The following is an 11,404-nucleotide window of genomic DNA, read 5'->3' as shown; positions in this document are numbered from 1 at the left end:
CAATATTCTAGATCCGCCACTGGTTTATCAGAACCCATTAAAAGCCCTCCTATATGTTTTCATTATAACGTAGATGTAAGACACGTGTCCAAGACTTGATCCAATGAATACTCTTTTGCCAAATAAAAGGGGTTGGGTTGGGCTAACTAGAAGGAAGTTGGGTTGAAATTTTTCCTGCCTCACTTTCGAGGCCTACAATTGGGCTTTTAAACTCTATGGCTTAGAGTTGACCTTTCATAGTCCCAATTTTGCCCAACCCAACAAAAAAAAAAAAAACCAAGTCCGACCTGCCGGATTCGAACCAGCGACCTAAGGATCTTCTGCTAAGTAATACAACTACAGTCCTCCGCTCTACCAACTGAGCTAAGGTCGGTTTGTACTCAATCCCTCCAAAATAAATATATATACAATATAAATGGATTACTTTATTGTAAAAATCGTTTCCCAATACGATTATTTCACTGCTTTCTTTCAATAAAGAACACTTTGAATGGATAGTATTGAGACAAGAGTTACAATAACTCAAAAGTTAAAACTTACAATAACTCAAGAGATGATCTCTTAAATTATAAGTTCTAATATGGTATCAAAGCTATAGGCTAACGCCAATTATCAATCTTATGATTTTTTTTTTTTTTTTTCTCTTCTCAATCACTCTTCGGGTCGAAGACATTTTCACCGTTGGAACATCCTTATCATCCAAGTTCTAGCCATAGTAGTCGATGCCGGCCAAAATTCTGGTCAAAGTAACCGATGCCAGCCAAAAAATTGCCAATGTTCAAGTACGGTCATTGTAGCTGATGCCGGCCAAGAGTCACTGAAGTTCAAGTTTCGGTCATAGCAGCCGATGTTCCAATTCAGGCCATAGAAGCCATTTCTTAGCCCTTTGATGTTCTAGATCAAACTTCAACATACGTGATCTACCGTTGGGTTTGCAGGGGCGTATTGAAACAAGAGTTACAGTAATTCAAAAGACAAAAAACTCAAGAGTCAAGAGTTACAATAACTCAAGTAACAAGAGTTACAAATGATACATTAAGTTTATTGATGTTAATGTAGAAGTAGAAATACTTGTAACATTTCTACTATTTCTCTACAAATAGAAAGTATTGTATACCACAAAGAAAACATGTAATCAATAAAAAGCTTTGATGTGTGGACGTAGGCGGTAGGCCATAGGTTAAACCACCTTAATTCTCTGAGTCTTTATTCTCTATTTTCATCTCTCTTAAATTATAAGTTCTAATAGATAGAAAATTAGACAATAAATAACACTTTGTAAAAGAGTGTCAATCTCTTAGAATAGAGGCATTGAATTTAATCAAGTGTGACAACATATAGTAAGATAATTAAGATTGGGACACGTGTTCTATGACGGGACATAAGGAAGTCGTGTTCCAATTTTAACGAATAGAAGATAATAGAAATATTTCTTTCTTTGTATAATTGTATTTCTGTAACCGATATGAAACACCAAACTATTTCTATGAAGAAGAAAAAGGAACACAAAAGAATAAATCCTCGAACATTTTTCAAAAATATTTTTAGTATTTTTTTATTGTGGTCAAAGACTCAAAGAAATTAATCCCCACACGTAAACGGCATCAACAATGACCAGGCAACATACCAACACAAAAGAGTACAAAGTATTAGAGGACACAAGTCTCCACAACAGCCACATCCTTTACCAAATACTATTTAACGTGTCGTAAAGTTAACCAACGAGGTAAGGGTGAGTATCGGTTCAGTTGATCCTTTACCAAATACTAATTAGCGTGGCCTAAAGTTAACCAACTCCTTTACCAAATACTAATTAACGTGTCGTAAAGTTAACCAACGAGGTAAGTGTGGGTATCGGTTCAGTTGGTGTTGGTAGGAGTATTTAGGCCTACCGATTCGTAAAAGTTAGTTAAGTTGTTTAATTAACCGACTTCATACCAACAATAAATAGTTTTGACTTTTTGATTAGTTGGTTAATAGGTGGTCGATTAGTTTTTTATGTTAAGATTTATTAACTTTCTTGAAACTATATAATCAGTAAAGAAAATGTTTTATAAATGAAAAGAAAAAGAAAATTTATGGAATACAGACCAAAATGCTAACCACAAATTAGCTAGACAAACACAATAAGAAAAGTTACCAGATAAAATTTACTTGAAAAATCAGTTAAGTTCGTTAACCCAAAAACAAAGAAAAAAAAATTATATTGCCTACCAAACCGAACCGATATCGAAACAATATTTTTATTCTACCTACCGACCGCTAGAAGTCGGTTGTCGATCAGTGATAGTTCGGTGGCAACCGGTAGGCAGTAAATAGTTAATCTACCCACCCCTACAATAAGGCAATATCTTTGAATTATGTATCTCAGACCATCTCAAAATCTTCTTGTGCCCATTTGAGTAAATAAAGTAGAATGCAAAATTTAAATAATTAATTTTTTTTAAAAAAAATAACATTTTTCCCCATTAATAAATCATACTTCCAATATTAAGAAAACAAGAAAAATACTAACTTTAACCAACACCCCAAGCTAGGCCCTATCAACTTTAGCACAACATGGACTGCAGCTACTCTTTGCGAACTCAACTGGAATGTTTAATCCTTTCGTGTGTTTTTAGGTGTATTTTCCAAACATGTTAAGTATACTAAATTAGAAGAATTCTCCAATCTAATTCATAAAATTTGTTAGTCCACTTACTAATATATAGTAATGTGACACATTGGCCAAAATTTACAATCAGTAGCAATCCTATTAGGATCCAATATTACATAGCAACCTCAAGTGAGAATTTGGGTAAGTTTTATTTATTTAAATAATTGTTCGAACAACCCGAATAAGTAATGTTCAGACCGTTCAAACACCTATCCGAATAAATGACATTCATTCAATAAAAATTCAAGATAATAACTCTAGGATGGTCACATCAACCCTCATGAAAAGCTCATTTAACAATCGGCTACTAAGAGATCCCACCTAACCTATGTTCCCTCTTTGCTATGCCATGTCTTATTAAACTATTTCATGTACACATGTTCACTTATATTGAAACTCAATTGGAGAGTTTGAACAAACACAGGTACATTTCTTGCGGTCAATATTAAAGACCTTAATTGCAGGGTGCTAACCTAAAAGACAACCTTTAATTCTCTCTTACTCAAGAGTCAAAATTTTAAACAATAATAATAATAATAATAAATCCCAACAGACAATAACCAAGTCGGTTCTTCACCCAACCTCAATGCCATTTCCAGATGATCCAAGTCTCCTACAAAAGCACCCACATTCCCTCCTTAAACCATCCACACCCACATTCACATTCAAATTCACAGTCACGCCCATTTCACCGCCGCACTCTCCTCTATAAAACCCCATTCCCTCCTACAATCTCTCTCGTCCTACGTAATCTTTCCACACCATCAACCCCCACAACGCCCAGAAGAACCAAAACGAGAGCCAGCATTCCCAGAGAGGTAGAGGGAAAAGGAGTGCTTTTGATCCCAACCCATTGTTCTTCTTCTTCTTCTTCTTGGTTCCATTGTTTCGTTCTGTGGAAGAAAATGGTGTTGATAGATCAGCACGTGCTCTGGACCTTCTTTGCCTCGCTGCTTGGGTTCGTTCTTCTCTACACTCTCCGTCGGAATAGCAGCAAAAGAACGACAAGGAAGAAGAATTTCCCAGAAGAATGCGTGGAAGAGAGCTTCGCTGACAGAGAATGCCGTCCCGTTAACGGCTCCGGCACCGATGTCATCATCGTCGGCGCCGGTGTCGCCGGTTCCGCCCTCGCTTACACCCTGGGCAAGGTAAAGTGTTCTTTCCAAACAAAAAACAAAAAATTTTACATTTGGTAGTTTTTAGTCGAATTATTTTTGTAATGTTGCGAAAATTGGTGGGTCTTTTGTGATTATGATAACTTTGATGTTGGTTTTCCATAGGAATTAGAGAATTCTGGAAAGTATATGCTTGTCTTGGCTGTTATAGAAACTTTTTCCAATGAATTTTGTTAACGTTTTAATTTCTGTTTTATTGTTATTTACCGTCGGCACCTGATCAAATTCATGAATTTGGCATCATGGGATGGTGGGATTTTTCTTTTTCTTTTTATAATGTTTGCGTTATTATATTTTATTGGGGGATCTGTTATAAATTTCTGGAGTTATGGATGTGTGTGGAAGTAGATGATGCAAGTACAATGAGTATGGGAGAAGTTTATTAAACAGTTTAATTAAATGGGGTTGCATAGAAAAAAAAAAATTGAATGAGGTTGTTCAGTTGAATGAATGCTAAAAGGAACTAAGGAAGTTACAGCCATCTGAATGAATAATTTACTGGCATGGGTAGAATTAGCCCCATATGGTTTGTTATACAAATCCTGGTACAAGTTTTTGTGTTCTACCTCACCTACTTGACATGCAATTTTTGAACGACCATTTAACTTGAAATTATAGATTATTTCCTTTTTCAAGCGTTATTACTTATTATGTTTTTCAAGTCAAATCTTATTTATTCTGCAACTAATTGCAGGATGGAAGACGGGTTTGTTTGATAGAAAGAGACTTGACAGAGCCAGACCGAATTGTTGGTGAACTTCTCCAGCCTGGGGGATACCTGAAATTAATTGAATTGGGCCTTGAAGGTATGCGTGGAAGCTAACCTCCTTGATATCATTTACAGTAACCTTCAAGTACAACGAAATTTTTTAAGGATAATTTCAGAACATTGTTGTGAACTAAATTTTGTTCCAAAAAGAATTAGTTGGATTTGGTATCGTGAGTACTCAGACTTGGGTGTGGTTGTGAATTCTGAAACAAGTGCTTTGCATCAGATTGTGTGGAGGAAATTGATGCTCAGCGAGTGCTTGGATACGCTCTCTTCAAGGACGGAAAGAATGCTAAATTGTCTTATCCCTTGGAAAAATTTAATTCAGATGTGGCTGGGAGGAGCTTCCACAATGGGCGTTTTATCCAAAGGATGAGAGAAAAAGCTGCTACTCTTCCCAGGTATTCCTTCTTGCGTTCTTCTTTTCCCTGTAGCATTGTAAAGTTTGTTGCTAACTTGCTACCATCACTCCATAATGCTCCTACACTGTAGCTTGTTAAAAATTAGGCAATTTCCTGCACTCCTGGCGGATGTTTCATTTTTCTTGAATTCATTTTGAGGTTTTATAATGTACTAAAAAAATCCTTCTATTTTTCTGTGCCCCTTTTCGTGTTCAATCCTCTATTCAGTGTGAAATTGGAGCAAGGTACAGTAACATCCCTGCTTGAAGAAAATGGGACTGTTAGAGGGGTTCAGTACAAATCCAAGGATGGCCAAGAACATAAAGCTTATGCTCCTCTTACAATTGTGTGTGATGGTTGCTTCTCAAATCTGCGCCGCACTCTTTGCAACCCAAAGGTGAAGATACCATCTAAAACTATCTAATAGTAGCATTTTGCTTGGTGGGTTAAAATTAAATCAGAAAATGACTGCTAGTTATATAGACTTTTATAATATATAACTGTTAATATCTGGCATCTAGAGAACAGTAAGTCTGTTTGCATATACATCTACTTCTTGCAGTTTGGCATTTACATTCTTTCTCCAGTCTACTGAGGCTGACTTATGGTATTTTTTTTTTTTTTTTAACAGGTAGATGTGCCCTCATGTTTCGTGGGTTTAGTCTTAGAGAACTGTCAACTTCCATTTGAAAATCATGGACATGTCATTTTAGCAGACCCTTCACCCATCTTGTTTTACCCAATCAGTAGTACAGAGGTTCGCTGTTTGGTTGATGTACCTGGTCAGAAATTACCTTCTGTTGCTAATGGTGAAATGGCCAACTATTTGAAGACTGTGGTGGGTCCACAGGTATCTATTCCTTTTGTATACAATCTTAGCTTATTGAGTCTGTAGCCTAGTAGCGTTGGCTGTACTTCTATATTCTTTATTTTTTTTTTATCTTTGTTTCACTTAGGCTTCAACATGAACATGTATGCCCTATATCTTTGGATTAATCAAGAGAACTTCTGTTGCAGATTCCCCCTGAGCTTCATGATGCCTTCATATCTGCAGTTGATAAAGGAAATATTAGAACTATGCCAAATAGAAGCATGCCAGCAGATCCGCATCCTACTCCTGGAGCCGTCTTAATGGGTGATGCGTTCAACATGCGTCATCCTTTAACTGGTGGTGGGATGACTGTGGCACTATCTGATATTGTTGTACTTCGAGATCTTCTGAAGCCACTGCGTGACCTGAATGATGCACCTTCATTGTCCAAATATCTTGAATCCTTTTACACTTTGCGCAAGGTAAGCTTTCTAGAACAAAAAGTATCATAATGAAATGTATACGGTGTAGGCATTGGTTGCTGATTGTATGTGGTGCAACTAGAATTGGATGGAAAAGTGGCAGTGATCATCACTTGAAGGAAGGGCTGTTTCCATTGTTTGTCTAGAACCCAAAGTAAAAATTGCATCATGATACTATTAAAAATCTTATGCTGAATTCTTTTTGGAACATGTGATTAAGCAATTGCTTTGTTCTGTGATCATGTTTGGCTCCAAAACTGTTGGAAGACAAGGAACCTTTTATGTTCAAGGGATGTTGTTTTTCACATTGTCTAACTTATGGCATGGTATGAATGTTATTGCAGCCGGTGGCATCAACAATAAATACTCTGGCTGGTGCCCTCTATAAGGTGTTTTCTGCTTCACCTGATCAGGCAAGGAAGGAGATGCGCCAAGCATGTTTTGACTATTTAAGCCTTGGAGGCTCATGTTCAACAGGACCGGTAGCTTTACTCTCCGGTCTGAACCCTCGTCCATTAAGTTTAGTTCTCCACTTCTTTGCTGTGGCAATGTATGGGGTTGGTCGTCTGCTACTACCATTTCCTTCACCTAAACGCATGTGGATTGGAGCACGATTGATTTTGGTGTGTAGTTTCTATCCTTTTTTGGTTGATTGTTGTAGAATGCCTAGTCGTGCAGATAGTTTTTCTTCTCTTTTTTCTTTTCGAGTCTCAGACCATGAATGTCTCATAACACTGCCAATGCATTTTGTGTTGAATTTAGCCAGTCACGAGATTGCATTTGTCCAAGCTGTACCTCAGACTTTCTTCTCAAATTTTATGCTGTTTTTTAGTTCTTTTAATAATCTTTTCTTTATATTGTTAGCCATGAACATAACTAAGCACAATGATAAAAAGTGAAAACACAATAACTTCACTTTTAACGTAAAGCAGTAGGATATAGTATAATTTGCTTCTTTGAATTATTTATGTGTTAGGACTTTGATCAAATGAACTGTTCCTAAAACCACTTGTTTCGCTGCCATTTTGCAAGTACTGTAGTTTTCTTTGACACAAGTTTTTTTTTTTTTACTCCAAAATAAGCAAGAAATGTTCTCAGAATCTCAAGTGCCTGTGATCCTGATATAAGGGAAAACATGAATATCTATGTTGAAAATTTCTTCTATAATTCTTATTGAACAAATTTGTGTTTTGCAGAGTGCGTCAGGTATAATATTTCCCATCATCAAAGCAGAAGGAGTGAGGCAGATGTTCTTCCCTGCAACCGTTCCGGCATATCATAGAGCTAGAGCTCCTCCCGTTAAGTGCGACCTCCAAAAGGATGTAGCTAGCAAAGACCAAGAAGCTTGAGGCTTCCACAGAGGACCTTATACAACAGTTTTATTCCTTGATATTGCTAAAAAGTGTATTCAACTGGATCAACAATATTCTGTTAGAAGTTAAAACTCAAAAATATGTATTTCTCCTTGCTTACAGGAATCCATTCTGAATAAAAAAAGAGTTTTCAATCTTCAAGTTTGGTTCGTTTAATTTTATTTCAAAGTCAAACTCGAGTTTATCACTGAGTTCAATAATCTGTTCAAACTCATATATATATTGTCATTTTACTTATATTATATCTTAGAATGTTAAAATCTTAAACCATCCAACATCAGGTTTATATCATCAGGTTTAGGAATCATGTGTTATTTAGCCTATTGAATTTATTTTCGATTTATTTATTACAATGGCTCTAACAACCAATAGAGCATATATTATGAATATATAAATTTCTAATTGAGATTACAACGTATGTTAATCCCATGTGGATATAACTTTTTGTTTTCCTTTTTTCTTATTGCTTTATTTTTTTTATTTATAATTTTTTATTTCGTTCATCTAAAGATTTTGTTTTATTTTATATATATTAAAAAAAATGTTTTGTTTATTTTGCTCAGAATTCATTTCGAATGTTAAAAATTATATGGGTTTTATTTGTGTTGAAATATAATAGCTCTTATATTTTAATTCATTTGAATGTTTTATGTGATTTTTTTTTTTTTTTCCTTGTGTGTGATTTATTCGGATTTCCATGGGGTTTTTTTTTTTTTTCTTCTTTTTAAGAGCAAAATATTGATTGTCCGTACATAAAAGAAATAGACTCTTTCGAAAAACTAAACACATAATGAAGCATATTTGAACCTTATGGGAGATGATTTATTTTATTGCATTAAATGTTGAGTTAAATTATTTGTTGGGTAAAGTCCACATAACCCCCTCAAACTACCACTCAATTGACAATGTCCCCCCCAAACTTTCAATTGTGACAATGTCCCCCCTAAACTACCAAAACATTGTCAAAAAATTTTAATTTCAAAAGAACAATTTTTTTTTTAAAAAAAAAAAATTAGTTTTTAAACGAAATTTTTTAATTTTTTTATAAGAATATTTTTTTTTTTAAAAAAAAGAATATTTAAAAAAAAAACTGAAATTTTATTTTAAAAAATTTATAGAACAAAATAAAAAACGAAATTTTTATAACAAAAAAAATAGAAAATTTTTAATTTTTTTCTTATAAAAAGGATTTTTTTTTTAAAAAAAAAAAATTAATTTTCTACCCTTTGGATTTTTTATAATTAGTTTTAGGTTTTTTCTAGAAGTTTTATTATTTTTTGTTTTTATTTTAGTAAGGGTAGTTTCGTCATTGGGGGGAGCATTGACAATTTTTGGTAGTTTAAGGGGGACATTGTCATAATTGAAAGTTTGGGAGGGACATTGTCAATTGAGTGGTAGTTTGAGGGGGTTATGTGGACTTTTCCCTTATTTGTTTATGTTTATTTTGCTCTCTCCTTTTTTTTTTTTTGAATGTTCAGAATTTATGGATTTTATTTGTATTGAGATATAGTAGGTATCACACCATTAGTTCTGGATCTCTCTCCTTGATCGATAGATATTGAAGATCGATTTTAATCGTTGTTAATTTTATTTTGCAATTAGTTTATTTGATGAAATATGTCCTTTTTTTTTTAAAAAAAAAAAAATGTTTGGGTTATGTAAATTGCGTTTGTAGGGGTGTGTTCAAAGAGAATAATAAATAATGTAGTAGAGAATGATAAATAGTCTATTTGTTTTTTATTTTTTGGTGGTTTTGTGCTTTTGATTCCATTGTTTTGTCTATAATTTTTGTTTTAATTTTTATAGTATTTTTTACTTTTGTTGTAAAAGTAGTTTCTTTTACGTTATATATACGCACGATGGTCAAAAGAAAAAATATCTAATTAACATGACTACTTCCTATACATATGAATTTCATTGGAATTGAGAAAAATATATGAAAAAGTCAATTATTTTTTATTAAATTAGTATTAATTTTGATTCGGTTTTGGAAATTGTGCTTGCAAGGGTTGTGTTAAAAAAAAATGGTAAATAATGTAGCGGAGAATGCTAAATACTAATAGTTTGTCTGTTTGTCTTTATTTTATTTATTTATTTATTTTAAATGTAGTTTTGTGCTTCGGATTTCATTTTGGGTCCTTAATTTTTGTTATAATTTTTATAATATTTTTTACTTCTATTCTACAAATAGTTTTTTTTAACGTTATAATGCGAAAGTATGGTTGAATTAAAAAAAAAAATCTGTTTGCTGGACTTCTTCCTATATCTTATGGTTAGGTTTTTGTTTATGCTCTTGAGTTAAGAAGTGCATGAAGAGAAGGAAATTAGTTAGTAATTACAAATAATCTCTTAAAGACCTTACAAGTAAATTAAAAAAAAAAAAACCGCGGGTTATAAGCTCCTATATATAATAGGAGAGTTTTAGACAGGAAAGGTTAACATCGTGACATGTGGCGTTTTATTTAACTGTCAAATTAGTATATTAAATGAAACTGTGCGTTTGAGTTTTTTTGAGTTTTAAGTAGGAAATGCTAACATCATGACATGTGGCATTCCATTTATCTGACAAGTAATAAATATTAAAAAAAAAAAAAAAACGATGCTTTAAATTTTTAAAATCAAAACACGTTTTTTTTTTTCGAATAACTCTCTTTCACAATCTCAATTGCCATCAAACATTGTTATTATCACTTTATCCCCACATTATCTAATATCTAATCTAATCTATATAATAGAGGAGTTTTCAAAATAAAATACTTGAGATGAAAGTGAAACATTGTTAGTTTAGTTAACCGTCTTCTCAGTTTTCTTTTATACCGGTGTAAACATTGGAAACATTAAATAACTGTCCAATTAAACTGTGTGATCACAAACCTTCAAGTTTTCTACCCACATTCTTCAAACACCCCAAATACCAAATAAGAATCTATCGTCTCCCTATTCCTCTCTTCATCCCCACCATTTATCAGTTTCCATATAACTCACCACCTTCTACCGCAAGTAAGATTGGTGACTGCAACCAAAAGCATGGCTACGAAAGAAGAAGCTCTTGAGTCTTGATGATTACACTAAGGATGGGACGGTAGATCTGAGAAGGAATCTAGTCCGTAGATCCAAGCGCAGTGGATGGACTGCTTGCTCCTTTATTGTTGATAATCTAATTTCTATCTGCCTCATTCTTTGTCTCTCAAAGGCTAAATGTCAATCTAGCCTTAAAGATTTGGTTACCCACAACCCACTTGATTCGTGTATCCCTTTTAGGATCATACATGTGTTGGGCTCCTCGAAACTTGGAAGCCAATTAATTTGCTCCATTAATTATATTGTTCTAGTAACCGTCCTTAATAATGTTCTATAATCACTATGCAAATGTTTCAATGAAAATTTTTATTTAGTTTCGTTTTTTTTTTTTTTCAAGCATTCATTTCAGACTGTTGTGAGTGTAGTATTTTTTTTTAAATAGATTTTCTTGGTTATGTAATTATACTCTTTACTATTGCATTCTTTGATCATACTCTTTAGTTAAAAGAATTACACAACAAAATTATACATAGTATCATGTAGTTAAGCAAATTTAGCAAATGCACTCCTACTTTAATGTGAATCACATATTTTAGGGCGTTTCCTGTGTTCATATATATATATTTTTTTTGCCATGCCTTGGAAAAAATAATAAAAATTTTGTAGGACGATTTTAACAGCGGGAATTAATGCAAAAGTCACAAAATTGTACATAT

At 33.5% G+C, this 11,404-nt stretch overlaps 1 protein-coding gene and 1 non-coding gene across 2 annotated transcripts; one reads left to right on the top strand and one right to left on the bottom strand.

The window, feature by feature from the left end:
• Positions 1–281: 281 nt before the first annotated feature.
• TRNAY-GUA (transfer RNA tyrosine (anticodon GUA)) lies at positions 282–373 on the bottom strand. The gene is given in 2 exon segments: positions 282–317; positions 337–373. It is a non-coding gene; the product is annotated as a tRNA-Tyr (tRNA).
• A 2,865-nt stretch (positions 374–3,238) lies between these two features.
• On the top strand, positions 3,239–7,808 carry LOC132170410 (squalene epoxidase 3). Its single transcript, XM_059581391.2, has 8 exons — positions 3,239–3,804; positions 4,526–4,637; positions 4,827–5,001; positions 5,230–5,398; positions 5,633–5,851; positions 6,019–6,294; positions 6,639–6,917; positions 7,491–7,808. Exons 1-8 carry the CDS (start codon positions 3,256–3,258, stop codon positions 7,641–7,643), a joined length of 1,932 nt encoding a protein of 643 aa, XP_059437374.2. The 5' UTR covers positions 3,239–3,255; the 3' UTR covers positions 7,644–7,808.
• Positions 7,809–11,404: the final 3,596 nt, after the last annotated feature.

This window comes from Corylus avellana, chromosome 1, assembly GCF_965113065.1.
Source record: "Corylus avellana chromosome 1, dhCorAvel1.hap1.2, whole genome shotgun sequence".
Lineage (NCBI taxonomy): Eukaryota > Viridiplantae > Streptophyta > Magnoliopsida > Fagales > Betulaceae > Corylus > Corylus avellana.
Note: the sequence above shows the minus strand (reverse complement) of the source record. Positions and strands in the feature narration are given on the sequence as shown.

Coding starts and splice junctions, on each gene's coding strand:
- LOC132170410 (XM_059581391.2), top strand. CDS start 3,256: ATGATCCAAGTCTCCTACAAAAGCACCCACATTCCCTCCTTAAACCAT. Junction 5,002..5,229: donor AAAGCTGCTACTCTTCCCAG/GTATTCCTTCTT, acceptor TCCTCTATTCAG/TGTGAAATTGGAGCAAGGTA. Junction 5,399..5,632: donor GCACTCTTTGCAACCCAAAG/GTGAAGATACCA, acceptor TTTTTTTAACAG/GTAGATGTGCCCTCATGTTT.